Source organism: Lepisosteus platostomus, chromosome 8 (assembly GCF_059453375.1).
Source record: "Lepisosteus platostomus isolate fLepPlt1 chromosome 8, fLepPlt1.hap1, whole genome shotgun sequence".
NCBI classification, from domain to species: Eukaryota; Metazoa; Chordata; class Actinopteri; order Semionotiformes; family Lepisosteidae; genus Lepisosteus; species Lepisosteus platostomus.
This window is the reverse complement of record NC_142618.1, coordinates 3,865,613-3,892,745: the sequence shown is the minus strand read 5'-3', so window position 1 is coordinate 3,892,745 and position 27,133 is coordinate 3,865,613. Positions and strand designations below refer to the sequence as shown.

Sequence of the window (27,133 nt, the reverse complement as noted above, 5' to 3'; positions counted from 1 at the left end):
TTTCTCTGACCTGCATGAAAACAAATGTGCTGAATGTATTGCAACTACTGGAATGTTTATGTTAATGAAGATAGTGACAGCCAATCTCCAAATGTACGTTCCTAACAAGATTATTGTAAGTTGTTTTTAAAATGCTGTAAAGGACATGCATGTAAAAATGGTAAGGGCTGCTGTCTGATTTAGTTGTAGTATCATAGGAAATTTGAATGAACTTTTAAAAGCATGTTTGTAACCAAAAGAGTCACAGCTCTCTCTTAACTCTGTAGTGTTTTTTCGTCGTTGTTCTGTGCCTCTTGGTGTGGTATTAATACTAAAATACATCAGGTCAGAAATATCTGTCTGTGCTGCTGTTATCCAAATGTGTATTATTGACTATCCAAGGCTTTTGTTGGCTGATGTTACATTTTATTTTGCTTTTAAAATCAAAATCTAATTTTAGGAGTGACAGCATTATAGAAGTTTATTCAGCAGAACTGGAGTACAGGAGGAGCGCAAGATAAGGGCTAACCCTACCCTCACCCTCACCCTCGGTCAGCTAGCGTATCTCTTATATTTGGGTAGATTTATGTAAGGAAAATAGTTCATGGGCTTTCTAAATGTCTTAATATCCTTGTGTTCTTTTACATTGCACCCAAAATTGTTGGTTATAGCAATATACCTTTGTCCCCAAGAATGTTTATGCAAAGGAAATAGTTTTTTCCTTTAATCTTTGCTGACCACGTACTGTGTTATTTGTCAAAAAAACTACATTTAAGGGCTCCTCTTGACATAGTTGCAGACAGCTCTGTGTTCAGGTTAATATCCCTTCATGTAATACCAGAGATTGGCCCTTTGGCCCTCAAACCAACATTTCAGATACATGTTTAGAAGCTGAAGTTCTGGTGATCATTCCTTGATGCTTCTGGGGGTCATGCTGCATTAAAGAGGTAGAGAAACACCTGTCCTGTGACTCCCTCATTATTTTGCTGCACTCTGTAATGAAAGCATCTGTACTTAATTACTTAAATCTTTCAAAAATAGTCTTATGCTCTGCATGTTTTTAATCCCCTATATGCAAGGCTTTATGTTAATCCTGTCATTGTTAAGCCGAAGTTGACATTTTTTGTAGCTTTCACAAGCAGTTCCTTGTCCACACCATGTAAATATTATCAAATGAAGCAGCTTTGGTTTCTTGGAGATTATAACCAAATCCATTTTTCTAATCGTACTGTGTTCAAATTGAGAAGTGCCCATAATTCTGAATTTAACCAAGTTTTGGTAAGCCTTCTAGACTTGTAGGTGAATTGTAGGAAAATAGAAATTACCTAAAGCATTATGTTCCCCATACCTGAATTCCCTAGGCTTGTTGACTTCCAAAATGTGAATAAAGGAAGACTAAGTTTGATTCTACTTAACGTTAACGACAATAAATAACCCTGACCGAGTCTTAGAATTGCATGGTCTGTGTGGTGTATTATGAACTGGAGAGGATCTGAAAGCGAAAGAAGCCCTTTTGTTCTGCATCTGTTTCAGAAGTCGGGCTGCAGCTCGTCAGTATTGTGTGTCTTCAGGAGAGCAGAGGTGGAGCTACTGATTGCACAACTCTGCATGTGCTCACTAGCAACAGAATGTGGGCTAAGGGTTGCTTTTGTTTTCAGATGAACTTCCTGTGATCATCAGCTCTGGTACATAACTTGGTATTGAAGAGCACAAGTGAAGCAGAGCCTACTTTTAAGAGTAAAAAGTAAAAAGTTTGAGGCATAAAGATCTGCATTTGGTCCCTTATTCTTAGTTTTAAATGCAACTTCCTTTGTACCCTGTTGTTTATGTTTCACTGTTGTCTTAGCATCTCCATTGGATTGGTTTTTTTTCCTATACCTTTGAAGGATTTGAGGATGGACATTTTACTTACAGTGCTTTTTTAAAACTACAGTCATCCCTCGCTACACAAAAATAATAGTTCCCAAACTTCTGTGTGTAGGTGAAAACTTGTAGAAGTGACAAATTCAATAAATTATTTAAAATACAAATATAAGTCTTGATTTTTTTCTAGTGCTCGTAAATGGGCTTAAAACCAATTGAGATTAGGTACCGTTCTGATGTATTTAAATGTTTTGTTATTTATTATTTAAAAGTGTTATAAAAAGCTATTTTTTATGCAAGCTACAGTAAGTTTAAATGTATTGAGAAGCAGTTGTTAAGAGAAATAAAGTGTGCACGGTGTTAAGCACACATGAACAATAAATGATAATGAATTATTAAAATGTATAACTAACTAAATAAAAATGTTAGTCATGCAGTCAAAGTCCGAATAAAACCCATTACTGCAAAAGTAAGCATTCACGGTGCTCAGTATCACAATAAAACACTTCATTGTAAAGACTGTTAAAATAGTGAATCAATATTGTTTTTACAAACCATTCAATTAAAAATACTGTTCTGCACCATCACTAGTGTAATACCCACCCAGTTCCTGTTAAGATAGTTAAGACGATGACAGACAACAGGAGGGAGAAATGCAAATGGTAGAAGGAGCCACACACTGGGAGTTTGTAAACGTGGTGGAAGTTCACTCGTCTGGCAATAGTAGGTATGGATATGCATCTCTCGTTTGAGCGAGTACAAGTATGCAACAAACTCCTTTTTAACGAGGGATGAAGGTACATTCTTTTTAAGAAGAAAAAAATAAAACAAGCCATAAGCTGGCTGAAATGTCAGGGAGTAAAATGAATCATGGCATTATTCCAGCTAAGCTCCCTGCTATTGAGAGTGAGTGGCTTAAGATAAATTCTCTGAGCTAAACGCCCATTTGTTTGCTTGGACATAAGGAGTATGCAGACCAGTTAGTGAGAATCTGGTTTATAATGGCATCATGGGCCGGTTTATCATAAAATACTTTAAATTGGTTGTTGTGTGACGAATATCAGTGTAGAACTGTGACCAATAACCCAGTGATACCCTCATTTGTCAATCACAGGTCAAAATACTGTTATGTGGAACACATCATTGTTAGGGCCTTGTAATGACTTTTTCTAATACGGTTTCTTAGAGCTTTTCACTTCTTTAGAAAGTAACCCTGATGCTGAGAGCGCTGCGCGTTTGAATCAACTCCCCTCTGGGACTTCTCTGTTCATGACTAAAAAGGTTCAGCCCTTTTAGCCTAATGGTGTGGGATTTGTACATTTCAGTCCCGGTATCAGTCCCAGTATCTCCAGTTTCTCTTCTCCCGACTGATTTCAGAAAAGCAATATCTTTTTGTCTCATATTGATCAAAATACACAATTCTAACATAACACTCCTTGATTTGAATTCTGTGCTTTTAAATGTGTATCCCAGCATTTTGCCCTTTTATTGTTTTCCCAAGGTGCCTACAAGATGAATGTCTGCTTTAACAGCTAAGTTTTCTTATAAATAGAAGTTTCCCATTTTATATTTGCTGTTTGTGTTGCTACTTCATACAGCAACCCTTTATGAAATGTCATCTGTCATGTGTTTGCCCAGTCCTGAAATACCATAGGAAATGTAGATAAAAGATAATTTCTATTCCATTCAATTTATTATAACCTGTGTGGATGAGCAATCAAATATGGGAGTAAGCCCATCTGGTGCAAAATCGTCATTAGGGAATGGCACAGAGACGTGCTTAAAAGCTTTAATGGCTTGTGTAAGTGCAGTACAAGACTTAAAATCATTGGAATGAAGAATGGATTTTAACTTGCCCGTTCATTGCTGCCTTCCTTATAATAAGCTTCTGTTTTGCGGTCTTGAGTTTTCCAAGTCATTTTTCCCCAACATTATAAACGTAACTTTGGCTAATCAGAGATACCTAGCGCTTATGACCCATCTGTGCCTTATATTTTTGTCCACTTCAATCCTGTTGAGTGTTAGCCTTTACATACTGTATAAAAACCTTTACTGTATTTTGTGACTAAAGGGGCTGTCAGAAATGCAGAAGTTGCAGCAGATTCATCAAATGTTTTGTTTACATAATTCAGTGAAGGCACTTTGGAATGATGTAGATATGTACTCATTTTACGTGTTTGCACAAGTAGATTTTTCAGTTATCCAGTATTGTGAAAGTACGTCAGAACATGGACACTTCGGTCGTCAGGGGTACTCTCCTGCATTCAGTGTTGGGTCATTACCCTTGTGCTTGTGCTGCTGATGAAAGCTGCCCAGATACTTCTGTTTCCTCAAACCTTAACTTTCTTTCACTTGTTTCTTCAGTTTTAGCACTTACAACTATAGCAATGACAAGTAACAAGCTTGTTTTAAAGGGAGACAGATTACCCCGTTGAAAAGGCCTTGCAAATGTTTGTGTAAAGACTGTCGGATCGTATCAACATACTTGTTTTGACTGTGGAGTGTTGCTGGTTGTGTTTGATATGCAAGAGAAGGTGAACGGGTTAAACGGAGCTGACAGCATCTCCTGTCCTGTCATGAAGCGGAGAGGTAGAAGCTACGCAAGAGGCAGTCCTTCAAAGTGAATGACTTTACTTATACTGTGGGCGAATGGAGAAGACGGTGGAAAGGCTGATAGAAACCACACAGTAAAACTTTTCAGAAGGAAATTGTTACGTTTACGGTTTACGTGATTAAAGTGGCACAGCCTTTTCTGTCACCAGTATCATTTTAATTTAACACTGTTACTGTTCTCAGAAATCAGTCTTCTAAGCAGCACTGATAGCTCTGAGTCAGATTGATATTTATTGCTGCTCCAGCTTTAGATATTGTAGCCATCTTAAGAAGCTCAGGATGTCTCATCTTCATCATGTAAGACCTCTCTTTTAAAATGATAAGATAGTTACGTACGTGTTCTATCACTTTTCATATCGGAACTGAAAACAATACATTGTCCTGCAAAACTGAAGGAAACCCTCCGTTTTTTCAGTGCTGTTTGGGAAGTAGTAACACCAGGTCTTTGTTAAAGGAGACCTGCTGTTTGTTTACAGTACTTACCAGTGGCCATCTGCATCTTTTGGAAATTGCTGGTTGCTGGAAATTTTGAGGGAAGAGTTTTTTCTTCTAAATAAGGTGAGGTTTTTGCCTTGCCTCATGGATTACATTGCATAAAAGATTTTGTCTTCTATTGAGACTGAATTTGGAACATTTAGATGAAATTCAAGTTTTTCAGTTTTGTATACAGTGCTCCAATATTTTTATCTTTAATTTGAATACCTGGGGAGAAATGTGATAAACAGCCAGTACTCTCATACAGGAACGTTTACTGAAGCAGGACATTTTACAACAGCAGTGGTGATTAAGTAAGCTTTTAATTGTTTTTTCTTTTGCGTATAGACTTTCTAACACTTCTAGGCCTGTAAAGAAGATGTAGTTCAGGGAAGGAGGAATCTTAAGACTAAATTGAAGCTAGTACTTTCAGGTTTTTTGATTGGATAGGTCAAATATAAGCTTTTTTCAATACAAAATTTTTCATTTTAACCCTTTAGCTGTTAGTAACATCATGTGACTTAAAGCAGCGAGGCTTTTCCCATAAGAATCAATGGAACAGAGTAGGGTTAGAGACCATAGTTTAGACTTGTACAGTATCTCCCCAAATACATTGGTGTACTGTTTTTAAAACGGTTTTACTCTCCCATTCCCTTTACTTTTATCTTGACTTACAGATCATTTAACACGACGCCATTGAAAGTGCTTTAGCCAAACATTAGTTTATATGATCTTACCTTAAAAAGTGGAAGAGTTATTCTTGGTTATTAATGCTACTGCACTTCTTCTAACATTCAGCACCTGCACTTTCACTGTCACTTGCAGTATGCTTGGAATTTGTTGTGGAAACATAAAATATGATAGAAGTTGCTTTTGTTCACCACCATATGCACACAATGCAAGATACAACAGTTTTTCTCCAGTGGAAAACAGCGCACCACAGTGCGGGGAATTTTACATAATGTCCCCAGTATCACAGCAGTATTACTGCAATTAAACGGATGTCTCTTGACCTGTAGTGTTTACGTTGTTTAGAGTCAGGTGTTGTGTTCAGTTAAGTGGAGATCATTCGAGACGGAATATCCTTCAGCCCTCCAGGACTCATTGAAATCCAGTTCATACATCCTAACCACTTCAGCCAGTTCAGGTTTGTGGGGGAGCTGAAGCCTATCTCGGCCAGCGACAGACGGGACGGGACAGACCCTGGACGCACACAGACACGCACTTACCCCAGGGCCAGTTTTCCCAGCAGCTGATTCGGCTACCAGCATGTCTCTGGGCTGTGGAAACCGGAGCACCTGGGGGAAACCCATGTGAACCCAGGGAGAACTTACAAACTCAACACTGACAGAAGGCCGGGTCTGTAATTGAACCTGGGGCCCCAGCACTGCGAGGCAACACTGCGCCATCGAGTCGCCTTCTGATGAAACATGCCTTGCTTGATTGATCGATTGCATGAACGAATGACCAATATCTTTAAATAACACAAACTGTTATCTTGCTCTATGAGTTACAGTAGCTGGTACACAGCATCCTAAAAAAGTTAATAATTTGAGCTGTTATTTTGAAACAGGATTGTAATTGTCTTGGATAATATCTGTTCTGCGATTAAGGCATACGGTGACATTCTTCAAGGCTTGTGGCCAAATTCATTGCATTAGACAATGTCCACATGTCTGTTACAACTATGAAAAAATGTTTTAGACATTGTCCAAGCAGGAAAATACTTTTTAAAAAACATGTTAGAGCTGCACTCTGTCCATTAAGCTGCCTTCTGAGCTGTGTACAGCTGATGAGGGACTTGGTATTCTGCTGCAGAACAAAGATAACAAGGTACTGCAGTGGGATGATGGTTTCAAATGTGGCTTTAGAATATGCTGTTTAAAGCTCCTGGGGATAAATTACTGAGATACCGACCGGGTAGTCGAGAAAAACATTTGTGTCCGGCACAAAATTCTATAATGGAGTTTTTTTACATAAAACCTTTACAAAGCAGTTATGTTAAAAAGTACAAAATAAAATTAAAAAAAACCCATGGCAGAGCCAAGAAAGCAAAGCAGGTACAGAAGATAAATTAGTTTTTAGGCCAGATTTAAAAGAACCCATTGTGTCCAAGTCTCCTGTTTTCTTTGTGATAGTGTTTGAGTTCTGGCGTATAACAATAACAGGTCTTGTCCTCCATAGTGTACTGTAGACCAGCACTGGGAGCGCATAATAAACCAGTTAGGCGGAGAGCAGGAGTTGGATAAATACAGTACAAACTGGAGAGCAGCCACACCATGTAATGTCTTAAAAAAGCATCATCTTGAAAATCTGACAGGATGGCACATCAGTCTAATTATGTGGATGAAGACTAAATAGAACTAGACCTTAATAGCTGGTCTTGCATTGTTCACAAAAGACAATTTTATTGCCAGGTACCTCAAGATACATGCTCTGTAGGTGGTCTGAATGTTGATTTAAAAGATGCTTTTATCCAGAATAAGAGCCTAGGGTCTGAGCTATGCCTTAACCGATCGTAATATCTGAATCACAGTAATGCAGCTGACTCAGGGGGTCATGAACTTAAAATCTAATGAGACCCTTTATCACAGGTCCATCTTACCCCTGTATCCTTTCCCTAGACAGTTATATTAAGTATTCAGCTTCTTTGGAAAACCACATTGATGTTGAATATGTCTAAATATGGTGAAAGAAAAAATGTTTCAAACTGTTTTATGTCACACTATATTCACATTCCAAAACTGCCCTGTTTGCTTTGAGACATAAAGCACTTGGGAAATACATATACACGTCTGATTTGCTAGATAGGGGGATTTGCTTGTAGAAGGAATTAGTCCCATATCTGGGCCTCTAACCTAATCTGTTGTTTTCTTTACTTTGCCATTCATTCAATCAGTAAATGGTTCATTGTTCAGTGCTTGGGTATCCCTGGTCATTAACCTACTTTTAGACCCAGCTGTAGTTTTTTTTAAACTGTTGAAAATAAATTCCCCAGCAATTATTCTTCAGAGTGCTTCCACATTTTGCTCATTCTAATGCTCTTTCTTTCATTTTCTTCTGCTTTGTCTTAGAGACCTGCAATGATTATTTAACAAGATGCGCAGGTTAAAGCTGTCAGCTAATTGGAATATGAATTGCACCCTTGTTGTCATACAGTATGTATGAATCAACCGGATGACAAAGAATGTTTTCCAAAATTGCCCTTGATGCCCAAGTCGACTGAGTGCACAATCTGCCACAGCTTTCACAGTATTTTTTATAGGACATAAAATGGGAAAATTTCTAACAGGGAGACCAGTTGGCAAAGAACATCTTCGTAATATTTAAAATCTTTTTAAACTCGCATTCAGCAGTAGGCATCTGCTTCTGCCATCTTGTTCAAGTTTGGGTCTAGAAATGAAAATGAACAGTAAATGGCCTTTCCACACTCTTCTGCTCCACTTTCAGAGAGAGAGAGACCATTTTATTGGCCATGTGCAAATTCTTGTATTAGGAATTTGTCTTTTCACATACCCCAGCTTGCTCTCCATGAGACACACAGACAGGGAGAGAAGCTGGGGGTCAGAGCGCAGGGTCAGCCATTTCTACAGTACCTATGGAGCAGCTGGGGTTAAGGGCCTTGCTCAGGGGCCCAATGGAGTAGGATTCCTCTGCCGGCTGCGGGATACGAACCGGCAGCCTTCCAGCCACAGGCACAGATCCTCAGCCACAGAGCCCCCGAGATGCCAAGGAATTTCACTGTTCAAGGGCTTGTCTGTGTGACACTGTGATAAGCACTGGTGTGGTTCAACCGTTCTGCTGCAGTATTGCTAATACTGTGTTAAAGTAACTCGCATCGGTTTCTTGATGAGATCCTTGCAAATGAACAAACTTCACTTCTTAGCTCTCACTAAATACACACAGCAGATTAGTGAATGTGTAACAAAATTAAGTGTGAAGGTAATTTTTCCTCCTATCTTGCTGGACTTCCACAAGATTAAAGAGTGTAGTATTTATCTTAGTATGCAGAAGTAGGTGATGAATTTGATTCCATTATTTTTTATGTTTTTATTTCTTCAGCTAATTGTTGTACAATGTAATTTATTAATAGTTTTTTAAGGCAAGTAATAAACTTAATTTTATATAGCGCCTTTAAAGGTGGCTTCTCAAAGCGCTTTACAGAATGACAACAATAAAAGGAATACACAAGATAAAACACAATTACACAATATGCACTAGACCACTTACTGTGGCTGAAAAGCTGATCAACACATTTGTATTCTCTCGAATTGCCTACTGTAATGCTCTACTCGCTGGGGTATTTAAATCTACTTTGAACAAACTGCAGTCTGTCCAAAATTCAGCAGCCAGGATCCTGACCAGGTCTAGTGCAAGTGATCACATTACTCCTATCCTGGAGTCCTTGCACTGGCTTCCAGTCAAATTCCGTGTGGACTGTAAAATCCTCATGCTCACCTATGAGGCTCTGCATGGCTTAGCACCTCAGTACCTGTCTGAACTATTATCGCCCTACTCCCCACCTTGCAACCTTCGCTCTTCTAATTCTGGTCTCCTAACTGTCCCCCAAGCTCGTCTACACTCTGTGGGTGACAGGGCCTTCTCCTGTTATGCCCCCAAGCTCTGGAACTCTACCCAAGGATATCAGAGAGTCACCTTCTCTACACTCCTTCAAATCCAGACTCAAAACCTTCTTTTGAAGAGCCTTTACTTAACTGGTTCCATTCTTCACCCCTCTGCTTTTCCAAGTACCACCATCCACGGTCTCCTCTGTATATTGTAATTGTGTTTTATCTTGTGTATTCTTGTGTATCTTTTTATCTATTGTTGTTGTCATTCTGTAAAGTGCTTTGAGAAGCCACCTTTAAAGGCGTTATATAAAATTAAGATTTATTATTATTATTATTATTATTATTATTATTATTATTATTATTCTGAGAGCTTTGCAGTGTTGACAATGTTGGTTGTCCTCCAGAGGTGAGATATAAAGTGACATTGGTTTGTTGAATTGAATTAACATGACCTTGCAATCAGTATAGTCTGCAACATATGATTTGTTTAGCTTTAAAGGTACAGTTTTTATTAGAGCTGTTTGCACAGACTTCAGTGCGCTTAAGAGCAATACATACCTGAGCCTTGTTCACTCTTCTGTGATCTAGCCGTACGCCCATTTAAGACTCCTCTTTTCTGTTTTTATGTTCCTTTTGTAATATGTTTGTCAGCGCCTTGGGGTGGTGTTCACATTATTAAGACAGTATGTAAGAGAAAACAAAGTTCCTTTCTGGCTACAGGACAACACTAAACAAATAGGTATGGCTTTTTGCCTTCCCAGACTACGAAAAGGTTTTTAAAATATTGCAGGGTCATTTTTGTTTTCCTCTTGCAGTTCAGATAGTCTAACTCTTGCTTCCATTCAAGATTCCAAAATACCAGCTCAGTAATCTTTCATTATACTGTAAATCCCAGAACAGAAGAAAGAGTCAGTGCAGAGTATAGACAAGTGTCACTATTGTAATATGGTAGTGAAAAAAGCACCTCTAGTGCACATTTATTTGTCAGTTGCTACAGATGGCATTTCTGTATGTTCTGGCAGTGGCAAATAATAAAAATTAGTACGTTAAATACAGGAAAAGGCTCGCCACTCAATCTGTTTTTTATTGGGTATGCAAATAGAGGCGTACCTTAGTACGCTTACTTCGATGCTGCTCTATTTTCAAGAAGAGGAAGAGAAAAAAAATGAAACCTCAAATAATAAAGTGAAACCAAAAGATGGGTGAAATAGCCAGAAGAAGAACTCATCACAATTTCCTGGTTAAGCACCCGACGACTGAGCATGGAGTGAGTATACAGTCGCTGAGCTGATTTTGTTTGCTTTGCCGCTGATAGAGCCCCCAGTATCTGGAAATTGGAATTATTACCGGTAAGGTAATGATGCCAAAGCATGTTGCCGTTGGGAACAAATCTCTGCTGACACCGTGTTATAATGGCCTCTTTGTGCGCTGTCTTACAACCCTCGCGCTCTAAACAGTGTGCATGTATTCGCTTGTAGCTGGAATATAGCACTCTGGCTGGTCATTGCACTCGTACTGTTAGTATTTGCATTTATGTCTGAGCAATTGTTTTGAAACATAAGAAGATACCGGGTCAGCAGTTACTCTTAAGTGCTTGTTGTGCTCTTTATTAGGCTCTTTATTACAGCTGGCGCAAACTTATACATGTAAATGCCTATTTAAAATAAATAAGAACTGCTTCACTCCTGCCTTATAGGCAGTGACTGCAGCTGGTATGCCTGGTGTTTAATTGAAGCACTCCCATTAAGGCTCTCAGATGGGAGCAGTCCACTGTAATTTGAAAATCATTCATGTTTTTATTTTGCTAAATGCAATATTAACAGGCTGAGTTTGCTGACAGTTTAAATTAGGGTTAACAGCTTGAGGCATGTAGTGGGTTTTCTGGTTGAAGGAGCTTTTGTGCCGAGAGTATTTTAGATTGAAGTGTTTTTTTCCCAGGACTAGTAGGTTAAATCATGTAACAAACTGAACATTTCTACCAGATCTTGCAGGATGTTTGTGAGGGAAGTCAGAATGTTTCATTTTTCTGCATACTGAATGTTGAATTTTGGTTTCCATCTTATGGATTGAGAATTGGTCTGTAGTATTTCTGTCAAGCTAACAGTATGAAACGTGAATTGCATAGATTGTAGGGTTTAGGAAAATTATATATCTGATAGTTTCAAACACTGTAGCTTATAAAAATTGATTCCAACTCTATTTTTATTAAGATTAACATTAGATAAATATGCTTTAGTTCAACAAATAAATATGATGGCTCAACATGTGCATTAAATAAAGATCAGTAAATTACAGCTTTTTAAATCGCATGTCATTCTTTTATGGAAATGCATTACACAAAGTATTTTGTGTCTTATGTACAGCTTTAATCGAGATGTGTGTCCTGAATTGTCACGGTCACTGTGCAAGTAGTTTGACTTCCATGTTGTCATTGTTTTGCTGCTTATTCTCCACGTTCAGTGTTGAATTGTGCATCTTTGTATCAACAGAAAGAACATTTTCTTCTTGCACAAAGGTTTCTGACTGTTTTTAGTGCTTTTGCAAGCATCGTAAAAGCATGAAATGATTAGTTTGATTTGTTATGTAAAGGAATTAATTGGTAGATGTTTGGGTGTCAGAACTGTATATATGGCATGCTAGTCTTGGGTATAGCAGTTGGAGAAAACGCAACTCTTTTTGCTGAACAATAAAAGCTACAGCTGGTCTCTGAACGTGCTAATTTCTAGAAATTAAGAACAGGACCAGTAAGGGAGTTTAATTTTCCCACCATGCTTCCCCCATGTTATTGTTTAACCTTTATTTCTACATGAATACAAAATATCAGATTGGTTGAATGGTACGTTTTAGGATCTGCCTGTCATTTTCTATATAATCATATTTTCCATACGCTTCCAAATATGTCATCCAATTAAAGAAGGAAAATAATTAGCACAGTGGTTGTTTCCAGCACAGAGCCCCTATAGCTCAACTTATCATATCAATGGTTGGCTTATGTAAACCTTTGTGTTGAAATATGTTCACCCATTACTGCGCTGCTCTTAAACATTGTGGATGTGAGCAATTAACATGATGCGTGTTTTATATGAACCCTGTTTTCTCTACAATATCTAACAATACTTTTGGAGATCTGTGCAAAAAGAAGGAATGTTGGTGATTGATGTAGGTGTTGAACATATCAAGATACCTTGCGTGTGTTCAGCAGATTTTCAGAATTCCTTGAATTCTCCTTTTTTTAATGTCTAGAACCTATTGTGTTTTTAGAATGCAACTTGTTTCTTTAGATTATGCCGCAAGAACATTAATCTTTACTATAGCAATGCAGTTTAATATTTTCATGAATAGGAAGTGATTAATAAGTTTGTTGCCTCGCAGTTGAAAGTAGGATAAGAATCACCCTTTTAATGTAATGCGCCGGCAGTTTCCTTATAGGTGGTACATTCATAAGCGTCCTAATCATATTTTCAATTTTTCAGGTGCATAATGAAAAGGCTGATGTGTGAGTGCTGCAGCTAGTTAAGAGCTGTAAAATGGCCAAACCTGGGACTGACAGAGACAACACCATGGTAGAAAAACAAACAGGAAAGAAGGTACATCTTTTCTATTATTAGTTGCAAAAGCCATACATCTTGCCTTTTCTTCATTTTTCTTACAGAGCCAGTGTGAGTGGAAGATGTTACAGAAAATGTCAGCAAAAGCTGGGGAGAAAATGAAATGTTGAGTGCATAAGTATTCAGACAAGTAAACTCAGTATTTGGTGGAAGTGCCTTTTGCAGAAATTACTCACAAAAGATTTTTGCGATGAGTCTCTCCCAAGTCTGCATGCCTGCTTGTTGCAGTTTATGCCCATTCTCGGGAGATGTTCTTCGACTTGCTTGGGAGATGTGTATATATATGATGACTACCAAGTCATTACATAGATTCTCAATAGGATGCAAATCTCATAGGATTCAGCTTTGGATCATTGCCTTGTTAAAAATCCCTCACCAGCTTTGACTGACAGACTGCTCTAGGTAGTGTCTGGGTGGTATGATACCTTCCTCTTCTGGATGACCGAGTGGACTGTGTTCATGGGATTCAGGGGACAGTGTTCAGAGACCTCAGTGTGGTTTTGTACTCTTTGTATCTCTGATCTGTGCCTTTCAATGACTTGCTTTGAAAGTCTTGATTGAGTCTTTGCTTGAAATTCACTAGCTGACCAAGGACAGGTGCTTTTATTCTGAAATCTTGAGAACCGTTATTATTGCACACTGTGGCCATTCGTTTAATTGTGTTGCTTGTTATTTTGTGCATCTAAATTATTTTCGTTTTGCCACGGCAAACTGTTTGAATACTTGTGCAGTCATGACTTTTCCAATTTTCTTTCATCTTAGCTGTCTGTATTTTTATTTTTGTTCTTTGCCAAGACTGTATGGAGTAGGTTATATAACAAATATGCAAAAAAACAAAATGTGTGAACCGTGCAAGTGTCTGAATATATTTGCAAGGCACTGCATGTTTGTCCAACACTAACAAGAACAACACATGGTTTTGAAATCTGTTATGAATGAATATATTTAACTTTTGAAAAAAAAAATAAGTGCAGGAGTTATGTTATGACCTTGAATACATGAAGGTTCTTATTTTGTTCCCAGTGCTTATTTCATTGTTCTTATATTTAAAGCCTATATATTTAATATTGTTAATTGTACATAGATTTGAAAAGATCCTATGTGTTTTGGAGCTTATTTACATTTTTTTTTTATATCCACCAAGTTTGGAATAGAGTTGTTTTTAAGTCTCCATACCACTACCAGCTGAATTTTGTCTTCAGCAGATTCACTAGGATATAGTTTTTGGTGGCGTCTTCTGTACAATTCACAGAACTCATGTCATTTACCAAACTGCTTTATACCACACAGTGTCGCGGGAAGCGGGAGCCTACCTGGCGAGCAGCGGGCGCAAGGCAGGGCACACCCAGTCCATCTCAGGGCCAGTGCAAGCCAACCGTACAGGGGGACAATCTGGAGGCCACAGTAAAGGCCGAGGGGGGGAATTTGGCCCGGACACCGGGATAACTCCCTACTCTTATCGAGAAAAGTCCAGAGATCTTTAATGACCACTGAGAGTCAGGACCTCGGTTTAACCTCTCATCCGAAAGATGGCGCCCACTACAGTACAGTGTCCCCGTCACTATACTGGGGCATTAGGACCCACATGGATTGCAGGACCATGCTGGTCCCACTAACACCTCTTCCAGCAGCAGCCTTAGTTTTTCCCAGGAGGTCTCCCCTCCAGGTAGTGGCCAGGCTCACACTTGCTGAGCTTCAGTGGGCTGCCAGTGGTGAGCTGCAGGGTTATATGGCTGCTGGCTAGGTTAGTAATGTACACAAAAAATTAAATTGTGCCCCACTTCAACAAAAATTAAAATATTGTTTTCACTGTGCAAGTAAGTTGTGCAATAATATGGCTGCAATTAAATATCACTAGTCTATAGTATATTGTACGTGTTTGGCATCTGTTCTGACGATTTGGATGTTACAATAGAAAACTGACTTGGGAATTAGTTTGACAGGAAAATAAATTGTATAAAAATGCAAACAAAGCAGTAGTTATGCGAGTACCAGATTTCTGTGTAGCTCACATCATGAAAAAGATAATGAAAAGCTTTATTTTTTATTAAAAAAAACATGTTTGTGGAATCTGTGACGATGATAAAAACTGGGAAAGAAACCTGAATCAAGGCAGTAGCAGGTGGTTAAAAGTCCTCAGTTGAATTCCATCGGTGAGTAGACGGCAGTAGAAGCAGCAGTCGCAGTGGAAGTCCCGTTTGTAGATCGCAATGTAGAGCAGCTAAAAATAAAAAATTAAAGACAAGGGTGACTGAGGAAGAAAAGAAAAGTAGATAACGGTGATATTCTTATTCACAACATTGACAAAGATTGCTGCACTCAGCTACACTTTCCGAAGTGCTGCCCGTGGGAGTGACCCTCGAGCGCTGTCAAAAATAAAAAACCCAGACGGCACGAGTCCTCACATGAGTGTTTAAATCAGAGGAGGCCTGTCAAGTGAGTCACAAGCTGCTTAAATGTATTCCTCCTTTTAAATATATTTTAACCCATAAGAAGCTAGTTAAATATTGGGCACTGCACTGATGTTTTTAATGCAGTGTTCCCTGGGTGACTTTGTGATCTTTGTTTTAGTAGCAGGTGTTGATAGAATAACAATGCCTTATCCCAGTCAGAAAGCTCTGAGAAGCGAGGCTGCAGCTGCCTCACAGAAGCTGTGAGTTTGTTCCCTGGTGATTTGAAAGTTTTGACAAAGTACTAACGAAATGGTGGAAAGGATGCTGTGGCATCTGCCATTTTTTGTGCCTTGAACACTGTCGCTGAAGTAAACAAACAATCACCTGACTAATAAAAACAGAGAAATTTGCCATACTGAAGAGCCGTAGTGCGAATATTGCCGTACCCTCGTTGGGAAAATGCGAGGAGGCAGGTGGTTTTCTTGGGATGACCGGCTCTTTGAGCCCTTCATCTTTACACACGTTGCGGCACTGCAGTGACTCACAGGAGGTTTAGATGTGCAGGTTTCTGTGAAGATGAAAGCGGGATTTGTTGTTTTCCTGGGGAGGGGAAACCTTTTTTTTTTTTATTTGGTCCGGCAGGGCTGTAGACATTAGGAGGCAGTAAATCATATTTCTTCACATGAGAGCTTCATTACTAAAGTCAGCTGTCGTAGACTTTCTTCATAAACATCCTCAAGTGCTAGCTCCACGATTGGAAGAGAAAATGAAAAGACAGCTCTGGCAAATTTTATTCTGTTCTCTTTTCGGAATCATTGTAAACTAGGATATTTTTTTTTATTGCAGCGCGGTAAGCGAGTTTGTGATCTTGCTGAGAAATGTTTGACCGAGAAGTTTGGTTTCAAATTAAAACATGTTCACAGCTTCTGTTTTCTCGCAAGCTTGGTAACAAAGGGCATCTGTGTGCACTGGTTCGGGGACCTCCTGTCCACAGTTTTCTAAGCAGGAAGGTTGTAGGAAGTGTAGATCACTTGACTGACTGCATGGCCTAGTTGCATTGCATTGGCCCCGTAGAGCTGCACTGACTGTGCAAGTGAGAGATTCCAGGGAATGATGGAAGTGTAAGCTTCCCTAGACTTGTTCCTGTGGCTTGTGGACCTTTCACGTTGCCTGGTTCCCAGAGTTGTTGCTGAATCATTCTAAGCTTCAGAAGAAACTAATCACCTATTATTAATTAGCATTTATGTATAGTGCCTTTCACCCAGAAGGATCCCTGAAAAGGTCGGAGAGGACAAACTTCATTTAGCCCCACAGTGCAGCGCTGAGCTGGATCGGATGCCAGCAGGCTCCCCACCCGGCACATCATGTAGAACAATGAGAGGGACTGCTTCAGGGGGAGCTGTAGGGGGGCTACTTCAGACAGCAGCAGGGTTTTCCTTGGAGGTCCCCATGCAAGTGCAGATCTGGCACAACCAGGCTTATACGGTGGTAATGCTGCAGTGGAAACAAATTTGCAAAGTTTGTCAGAAAGTCTGGATTTTTTGTAGCAGGTTAACTGACTCTGACATTCTGTTGAGCAGACATGGCTTAGGTAAATTCATGAGGCCGACCACATGACGTGCGAAGTGAGCATCATCCCGCCGGAAAGACCTAGAATCTGATCAGTAATAACTGAGTGAAGTTCTGTAATGACTAGTCACTCCTGTCCAGTACGTCACACTTGGACTTCGCCATCGACTAGCCTCTTGTGCACATTAGTTAGTGTTATTTTGCACAACTACTGCCACAGCACCTGACGTCCAACACAGTCATCTATACTGAACCTTGATTCACCACTTAGTCCAACATCTAATCAAAATCCATGACTACACTTTTTCAGAAAACATGCATGCCAAATAGTTACATTTGTGATGCTCCATTTTTTTGCTGATTTAATATTGATGTTTTATTTTCTTCTTGCTTGTTAGCACTCAGTAATCACCTGTCTGTTCAACTCCAAGCCTGTGGTGTATGTGACACAAACCTGCATTTTTATTATTGGACATAGATCAACACATACTCACTATTCAGTACATGTGGCAGTGCTGTGAAAAGGCTGGGCTGTAGGTCTAACTATAGTGGCTCTGTCATAAAGTACCCTGCCTGTGGATGGGAGTGTTGTGTTGTGAGAAAATTCTAACGCTGCTAATTGTTACCTTGTGCCGCAATGTATGATCTATCGAATATGGAACTGAGATCAAACCATTTCGGCCAGGAGATGATGAGAGAAGATTAGAAATCCCTCAGGAAGATCACCATAGTGAAACTGAGTCATGGGATTGACCTTTAACAGAGCTACCCAAATGATAAGTGACCTTTAAGATCCAACATTTGCTAGAATTTTTTGTACAGTTTGCATGCAGCTTTGTGAGGTCCTGAGGAACATTAATCTTGGTAACTCTGAATTGACCCCTTGGCGCATTCATGAACATTGGAGATGATTATGTATATGTAAAAAGAGGTCAGTTTTTTTTCATTATTGAACTGGGAGTCTTCTTTGATTATAGTGATGAGTGAGCCAGCATTTACGAACAACGTGATTGACAATTTGATCTCTTGTGTTATGCGCTTACATTGCATGCTCAGAAGAATAACTTCTGAAAAATTAATTGGAGAGTTGAAATAGAATTGACAGTACATTCCCTTGTCTTAGAAACTTATGTCTGTCAATGTATAACGGAGTGCTTATTTTGACTTCATCTATATTTGTGTTTATCAAATTTAAACTATGTATTTACACAATTAGCCATAATACTTTTAAATAATACTTTATTTAAAATACTGATTGGAGGAGCAGTACAGTACCATGATAACTGTTTTAATATTCATAGTAAAAAAGGGTCCAAAGAATACAGTTGAAAGAATAGCAGGACCTGCTGGCTAAAATGTTGAATACAAGTATTTTCATGTGACTTCTCAAGCAATGTTCAAGATTTATTTGAACGTTCTTATCCGTACTGTGTGAGCAGCCTTCCAAGCTGATTTCTTCATGTTTCGCTTGTGCTTCTTCATTTATCTTAAGTAGCCTTGTAAACACCTCTTGATGCAAGAGCTCTGTGATCATCCTTGGTCTACTTAAATAAATCTGTAGGAGGCTAATCCTGTTTCACAGGGTTTGTTGCCAAACTGAGTCAGTAGTAGGCTGAATTTCAGAAATGCAGAGTTATTGTTTTTCTTTAAAAAATAAAACACTTTTTGCACTTTCCACATTAATGCTTGGGATTACTGTACTTTAAGGAATATTATGTTGAAGTTCCACCTCTTGCTTTTGAGTGCCAGTGGAGTTTTAACAGAAAGAGTTTGCAAAGGTGCGATAGTAGCCGACAGCAAGAGGAATTCAGCTAAAAGAGCTTAAATTAAATATTGTAGCATATGAAGGGAATTGAAATTGTTTATCACTTTCGGTCAGTTGATTTATTTTTAAATAACCTTTGGTGCTCACTTTTCAGCTAAGACTCCAAATGAATTGTAAAATGCCACAGTTAGTTAAATATTGTTTATAAATTTAAATATTTTGGAAGGTTTGCTATCTACTTCCAGGCTGTTTTATGTGCGTGGGTAACAACTTCCTGAGATTAAGTTTTTTTTTTTACATTGTTCCTGCCTGATAGTTGAACTTTAAAAGGAAATAAACTGTGTGACCTTTGCACTTGTCTCAGACTTGATGTTTTTATAGAAAAGAGTGGGTTCGCTGTAGCTTTCAGTCATCCTACATCTGTAAGAAACACAAATTTTGAAACTTAAGTAGTGGTGACTGTGAGCTGTCAGTGACATTTTGCGCAGGTGTGCAGCTGAGAGACCGTCAGAGAGCGTAGAAGTGTAGACATTCACACGCAACAGCAAGAGCCGGACGTCCTGCAGCTGTTCAGTCACTTCCCTCTATAAATAGGGAATGAACATGGGAGAAGGTGTCTGATTTTCCATTCAGCTCATCGGCTAGTCGGGGAGTCAGGCTGGTTTTGGGGTCAGTCCCGGGAAGAAGGTTCGAATTTCCCTCAGGGCTACAGGAGGAAGTGGCTTTGCTCTGCCATAAGTTATAAGAGTTAAAAGGGCGTGTTTGCCTTCCCTGAAGGGAGAAACACAATGTGGGTTCCCTGTAGTTGAAATAGTTCTGCAGGGGAAGCAGGTGACGGCCTACTTCAGGTGGGAAGGCTCCAGGGTAGGCAGGGCCTCTGCCCGGGTTTCACCGTTCCACAGGATCGAGTGCACGGTTAGCAGCACCTGCCGCCAGGGCTTGATAGTGGACACTTCACATTCTGAGTTTCTAGAGCTTTATGCGATGTTTTTCAGAACATCCACTTATGCTAGTTGAGCAATTTTAGCAGAGGTTCAGTCTGTTTGCTGACCCTTGAGCTGCTTTTGGCAGGAGGCTATTCATTAAGAAGCTAATTATGAAGCCTTGGAAACAATCGGTCTTTTCTGTTTCCTCTTCACATTTATCTGGTCCATTAATGTGTTTCTTACAAAGCCCATGTTTATGTTACCGAGACTGTGTATATCATGTAATCCACTGAGCTCAATCTGAAGAAGACAGAAATATATATTTAAATATAAATATAAGAAATATAAGCCTTGCTTTTAATTGACTTGTTTTGTAAGACAAATATTCTAGAACTATTTGTTAATTAAACCCTCATTACTTGTACTTCAAAATTACTTATTTTTAAGGAATCATATGTTCATTCAGAAACAAGTTGAAAAACCTCTACCTTCTACATATCTCTTAACAGTACAACCTTTTACACTCTGTTATTAACCCAAAAGCCTTACTGTTAGAATGAGAGCGGTGGGGCGTGATGGGGGAGGGATTCTCATGACTTGTGTGAATTTTACTTAAAGGTATTTCTTTTTTTTCCAGAGTAAGGATAAAATTTCCCCTTTCACCAAGACTCCAAAGGTGGATCGAAGCGAGTTACTAGGGAAGGAAATGAAACAGAAGTCTTCCATGAAACGCAAGCTTCCTTTTACTGTCAGTCCTCCGAGACATGAAGAGCGGGACTCGGACACAGGTACGGCACACACGAGACGTCTCCCCGCGAGCAGGGGCCGCGCCAGCTGGCTTCGGCTGCCCCCTTGTGGCAGGCCACTAAAGCATTTCCTCTGCAGAGTCCACACACAGACCGCACACTGGGGGTGTTTTATTTTACTGTGCCGATTGTTTCTGAAATGTGCAGACCTTGAGCATGCGCTGTTTGTCAAGTCACTGCTTGAAATAAGTTTTAAAAATCGCTCCACTATATTAGTTTACCTGCGTACATTTTTATGCAGGTTTTCTTAATGTGCTGAGAGAAAGCATCGTCGGTTAAGGGAAACAAAAGGTGCAGAGTTGACCTAAATAAGCAGACATCAGTCCTTCTTTAGTCTGCCATCATAAATAGTGTTTGAAAGATATCTTGTAGTGTCCCTTTTCGGTCTAATGTAAGGTAGTGACAGGTTTGTACATTGGATGGACAAGGGCAGCAGTCCTGCTCTTTTGAGCTGGAGCTCCTTACAGAATCTGTATTACAGAGTCCTCTAAGGTGGTTCTTCACAATGCACTCAGTAGTTTTGAATTGGTTCAGTTGTGATGCTGTTACTTTCACATCTTGGTGCTTCCTTCATTCAGGGTATCTCTCAAAAATCACATCTTGGAGAATTATAGAGTGCTGGAAATTGTCACTTGTGGAAGGTTCGAACATAGTCCTTGTAGTGAATATGGTATTCAAGAACTTTTTACCTAACCTTTTCTAAAACAGAGGAGATTACTTTAAAAAATCTGTCAACCACTTAACCTTCAGATATTATATAAAGTAAGGACTCGGCATTGAGATTTCAGTTTGATGCTGAAGGTAGAAAGATGTTTTCCCGTTTAAAAATCTGTAAATTGACTTTAGCCAGTCTAACTTTCATCCAGCGTGTAGCTGAATGTAAAATACGCACTGCTTTGGGACTCCTATCCAGATTTCTATTGAGGTGGATAACTGTTCTGTCTCAAAACCCTGTCAGCTTTCATTAACCATTTGTTTATTGAAAAGTTACAGATGGAGCCACTGGAGTAACTTATCTATTTTCAATCTATAGTGGTCAATTTATATCTATAATGGTGTCCATGTATTTAGGTCAAGTCGCGTGTATATTAAAAGTTTGATTTCATGGACTTTTTCTCCATTTATTCACGGAAAAGTCAGGTCTTTTGGGTCCCCCTTTAAAGGTTATTACAGTCTCAGCTGCGTGAAAGTTTATTACAGAATGCTGATTTTATGATCTGTGGTAAAAAGCTGTATTCAGCTGTGCCATTACGTGCTACCATTATAAATGCAGTTTGTCGTGGGAGAGCACCATATAGAGTTGTATCAGTACTGGAGTAAATGTAAATTTTAAAAGGCTTTATTAAGGTGTCTCAGTTGTTTGAGGAAATGTTTCAAGGGATCGTCTAGAAGCTTATGTGCAGGTAGCAGACAAAAACAATGGAAACGCCTGGTAAATGAGGATCACCAAGCATGTTGAGAGCAAGGGTGTGACTTGTTCTAGTGAAGCAAATAACATCCCAGCATGCTTAGGTGCATATAATTATGACTGTCATGGCCGCATCAGGAGATATTGAAAGAGGGGTGATTGCTGGGGTGAGTTTGGCAAAAGCTTCAGTGACCAAGAAAGCTCAACCTGTTGGTGTTTCACAAGCAACAGTGTCTTAGGGGATGTCAGCAGGGAACTTGGAAGGGAAAACAGTATTGGAAAAGGGCAACAGTGGGCAGAAGTGCATACTCCAGGACATGTGACATCCATCCTTTAATTTCAAGTGCGAGGTGAAATAGGTGAGCAAACACAGCTACACCTATAACATGGGGCGTGAGCAGGCCTTTTCTTTAAAAATGATTCACTGAGAACTCCACAGAGTTTGATACGATAGTTGGGTTACAGAGCACAACCCTTATCATACCTGGATTGCGAGTCCGGTGGTCCTAAGAGCAAAGGCAACAGACTGCCTCAGGTTTAGTCTGCATGTTCTCATTCCCTTCGATGGCAAAATTTGATGAGCATGACATGGATATTATTCATATCTTAATGGCCCTCTCCTTCACCAAATCTAATTTGCCCAGTTGAGCATTTATTCTTCAGCAGTGACTTAGGTAGCATTTTCCACAGCCAGGTGTGAGTTCATTAGCTTTCTTCTGGAAGAATGCTGCCACATCCACCCTGTGTAATTCGAGACTCTGGTAGACTCAATGCCACAGTGCACACAGGTCATACTGGCCACATATGGTAGCCCAGTGCCCTTCTAGCAACTTTACATTGGTGTTTCTATTTTTTTTTTGTCCGCTACCTGAACTCTCTAGCGATCTGAAGTGTCTGTGAGTGTTTGGTGTTCTTCTGTTTCTGCTGCCAATCCTCTCTCGAGGCAGACTGGAAAGATAATAGCTATCGGAGATCCGGTCCTGGTCCTCAGGGTACAACAGATGATCCCAGTCTGTTTTTCTGTATGTGGTGCTTTCCTTCGCTGCTATCGTCCTTTTCCACTCTTTCTGCTTGCACTGTAGATTCAGATCCAGGACACACAAGTGAAACCTGGGGAGAAAGATTAATCCCATCTTACAGGATTTACTCAGGTAAAATGGCTTACCAGTTTCGCCCTATCATTGATCATCACATTTTTCCTCAAAACAAATGCATCTGCTGTACTGAGTGGACCATGCTTGGCCCTGCCTTGCTTATAGAGTAAATCAATATGCAAGTGGATGGGATTTATTAGGTATATTTCTAATAGAAAGCTTGTAATAACACTGAACAGTCTTTTGAGTGAACGTAGACTGCTAAAGAAACCTTTTGTGTCGGGTAAGAGCAGTCTGCGGTTCATTTATGCATTTTTTTTTAAAGAGATCAGAGAAAATAAAATTAATCTTGTCCTTTTATTTTACAGATAAAGACGGTCCAGACAAGAAGAAAGTAAAGAAAGAAACGGGAAGCAAAAAATCCACTCCGGTCAACATTATGTTTGGGTATCCTCTTTCAGAGCGCAAGCAGATGGCACTTCTCATGCAAATGACAGCAAGAGACAACAGTCCAGGTTATACCAGCCATAATGCTTTCTTTTCATCTATTGTTACTCCAATATATGCAGTAATATGTTAAGATTTACGATGCCATTGTGTTCACTGCTTTTAAATATCCTCTCAAATTGACTTTAAAACCATAGAATTCAATCCTGAATGAAAACTGTTCCTATAATTTCTAACATGGCTTTGTGTGAGGAAAATTGTAAAGACTGTTTCTCACTGATAACTTGCGGACGTCGTGAGGAAATGCCAGAAATGTTTACGTGCAAATCCTGTAATTGCTTCTTCATACAAATACTTTGTGTTAAACAGTGATGAATTAAAATGTGCTGATTGTCCTCCTTTCGAAGCTATGATACAGATTAAATACGTGGTCAGGTATTTGTTATGTAATTTGTTAGATGTGACTTTTTAATTATGAATCCATGTTAAGTGACTGACATGCAGTACATTTGTTCAATTTAAAAGAAGGGAGAGAAATCATCCTGTGCCTGAAAACTCTGCGAAACGCTGATCTAAATTATAACTCATACATGGCTTAGGCATCCTTGTGTGTATGTGTCTTCCTTGCCTTTGTTTTTGTGCTTTGTTGTGCAGTTCTTTTGGAAAATATAGGGATGCATACCAGTGGGTAGTCACGATTCTTGTTGACCTTTACCGATATTTAATAGCACTGAAATGAACTTTTAAACACTTAAAAATGTAGCCATTTTAAACATTTAAACTGTTTTATAGAGAGCGCACACAGAAATAGGCAGATATTCTCTCATTCATCAAGTAAATATATACATATACTATATGTACTGCTGTTTCATTATTTCCCGTTTCGTGGATATGTGATCTCAACTCAAACTTGGCATTATTAGTGAGTCGATAGTGACTTTTTTACCGTCAGTTCAGTTTACCAAAAATCATGTTGTTAATGCAGTTTTTATTTTACCCGATTCTGGTTACCATTTAATCATTTTTATTAAATTAACCAGAAATAACACTGTACAGAGGGATTACAGTATAAATAGGACAGCACTTGTGGGAAACTTTGTGCAATGTACTGCAAAAGTAGTGCAAAAAGTGCATTAATTATTGCATACAGTATTAACTAGCGTTCGGTTCAGGTTTAGTTTCTAATTGCCTTGTGATAAAAGGGGGGGGAGGGGCTACAGATGTGCCACACAGTGGCTCCTAGATCTCATGAGCAGCTCCTCAGCTCAGCATCAGTCCTGCATTAGTTCTTAAAGATCATCCCAAACCGTGACAGTTAGAGTGTGAGGTAATAAGGGTTTTCATGCATGGATGGGGGATGCCCTAGAATGCCAATCTGATAGTTGCCCACGTAGGGTGGCAATTTGGATGCGCCAGTTGGTCTGGATAGCTTGACCTGATGGTGGGGAAGACACCAAAGCAAGGCAAATGCCACATTAAAGGCGCCCGAACTGGTATCAAACCCAGAACTCAGAAGCTGAGAATCTTACAGGAATGTTCTTTTTCTTTGCCCAGAAAGCATGAATAATGTATTTTATTTACTTGCCAGTGTATTGTGTATAATTTTTGTATTTAAGAAAGAATTTTACGGATCAATTTAGTTCCAGCAGTGGCACCTTATGTTACCAAAAATGGGTTGTGCCCAATTGTGTAGCGTTAGAGAAAATCTTTAAAAAACATGCATTACGAAGGAAATATTTTGGTATTTTGTGAAAAAAAATCTTTCGGTCAGTCTGTCTTCTTTCTGTTGTACCTTTCTTTTTAATCACAGGTCATATGTATTTCTGGTCATATGTATTTTGGTTTTTTTGTACTCTTAGGATGTTTTTTATGATACTTATGTAGATATAAGTAATATGTTACATGCTGCTCATAATAGTAAAGAGAATCTTTTCTTTGAGATTAGCCTCATCAACATTTAAGGTGTTGAAATCTATTGCAAAGTGGGGGAGCATCATACCAAAGTATTTATGAAGCAGGCATCTATGATTCATTTATCCAGTGGCTCTTGTGTATTCAGTTTGGTCATGGATATTGTATATTGTTTTCAACCAGGCATGGGGGAGGGTTGCTGATTTAAATAAAAACATTTTGTTTATAGACATTCCAGTGAAAATGAGTGTGGAAACAAAATGTTATTTTTTTTGTTGATTTAGGACTTTGAGAAATGTTGATTGAAATGCTGGCATTGAGACTCCTGGTGAACTTTTTAAACATTTTCTTTTAATTATTTGCATGTAGGAGTGATCCTACGTGTCAATCCTAGGATTGACAATATGCAATTTATTGCATTTATCAGTGAATACTAGCTACAATAATTCTTGTTCATTTTTAAATGTTGAGAGTGGTCAATTATGGCCAATTATGTATTTATAGTATTGAAACTTTTAGTACTGCTGCTGACACATTGTATTGCTTTTGCTTTACAGACACTACTCCTAATCATCCATCCCAGGCAACACCAGTACAAAAGAAAATACCGAGCACGTCTTCTAGGCAAAAAGACAAAGTGAACAAGAGAAATGAAAGAGGAGAGACTCCATTGCATATGGCAGCCATTCGAGGGGATGTCAAGCATGTTAAGGAGCTCATCAGCCTGGGAGCAGATGTGAATGTTAAAGACTTTGCAGGTGAGAGAAGAAGACTCTTTGCTATGAAATGATATTTCTTCAGTTCAAATGAGAGGCCCATCTTAAGAGCATGCATATTTACTTTGTATTCCTCAGTTGCCTATTATGGGAGGTGTAGGGTTTTTTGATCAGTGCAGTAATTACATGTCTAATTACAGTGCTGCAAAGATTGACTTGCCTCTTACTTAAATGTACCAATTTACAGTTTGTAATACAGTACAATCTCCATTACTGCAGTTTGAAAACGTTTTTAGTTTTAATCTAAGTCCCTAACAACTTGCTCTGTCCCACTATTTAGAATAGAAAAATAAAACGTAGTTTAATTTAGAATACAAGAAATCATGCCTAGAATAAAGTTAAATTATAACAATTGTATTACCTTTTCAGAACTTTTTCAGAAAGTGAATAACAGAAACTACAGGGTTATTCTTTTGGTTTCACTTTGAATTTTAAAAAAATTAAATTCTGTTAAAGGTGGAACATATTGCTAATATAGTTTTTCTGGTATTTTATTTTGGCATATTTTAAGTGTGTGGTTAGATCAAAGAACGTTAAAATAGTAAGCAGGTGTGTAGGTGTTTATCTTAGTGTTCTAAATGCTTAGCTAAAAAATGAACCTGTAAGAATGTTGCCATACCATACTAGTTTAGAAATGTAGTTTCACAAAACTGAAGGAGGTTGAATAGACATTGAAGCACATGCTAAAGCTGTCATAAAAGGTATTGATCTGCCCAGCTGAAAAATAAGTTTGCCTAATATTTGAATGAAAATGGGAAAGCATCATTTTGGTGATTTGCATTATTTGGATCTAGGCTTTCATAATGCGTCGGACAGTACAAAAACGTCAGTGTCTGGAAACGGGGGTTCAGCTATATTCCATAGTGTGAAATACACTGTTACCGTCACTCTTTTATTTTTCTGTCAGATTACATTCCTTGCCATTGGTAC

The 27,133-nt window shown here is 38.9% G+C and overlaps 1 protein-coding gene across 3 annotated transcripts in view; it reads left to right on the top strand.

Moving 5' to 3' along the window:
• Positions 1-27,133, top strand: part of ankrd12 (ankyrin repeat domain 12) — a 51,664-nt gene that overhangs the window by 13,377 nt on the left and 11,154 nt on the right. For 2 of the 3 annotated variants that reach the window (XM_088642081.1, XM_088642080.1), the window contains exons 2-6: positions 12,974-13,087; positions 20,399-20,549; positions 23,058-23,126; positions 23,438-23,584; positions 25,985-26,185. In XM_088642081.1, coding sequence (XP_088498207.1) covers positions 13,028-13,087; positions 20,399-20,549; positions 23,058-23,126; positions 23,438-23,584; positions 25,985-26,185 — 628 coding nt within the window. In that variant the 5' untranslated portion in view covers positions 12,974-13,027. The remainder of the gene's footprint in view (positions 1-12,973; positions 13,088-20,398; positions 20,550-23,057; positions 23,127-23,437; positions 23,585-25,984; positions 26,186-27,133) is intronic. The other variant, XM_088642082.1, reaches the window with a different exon arrangement.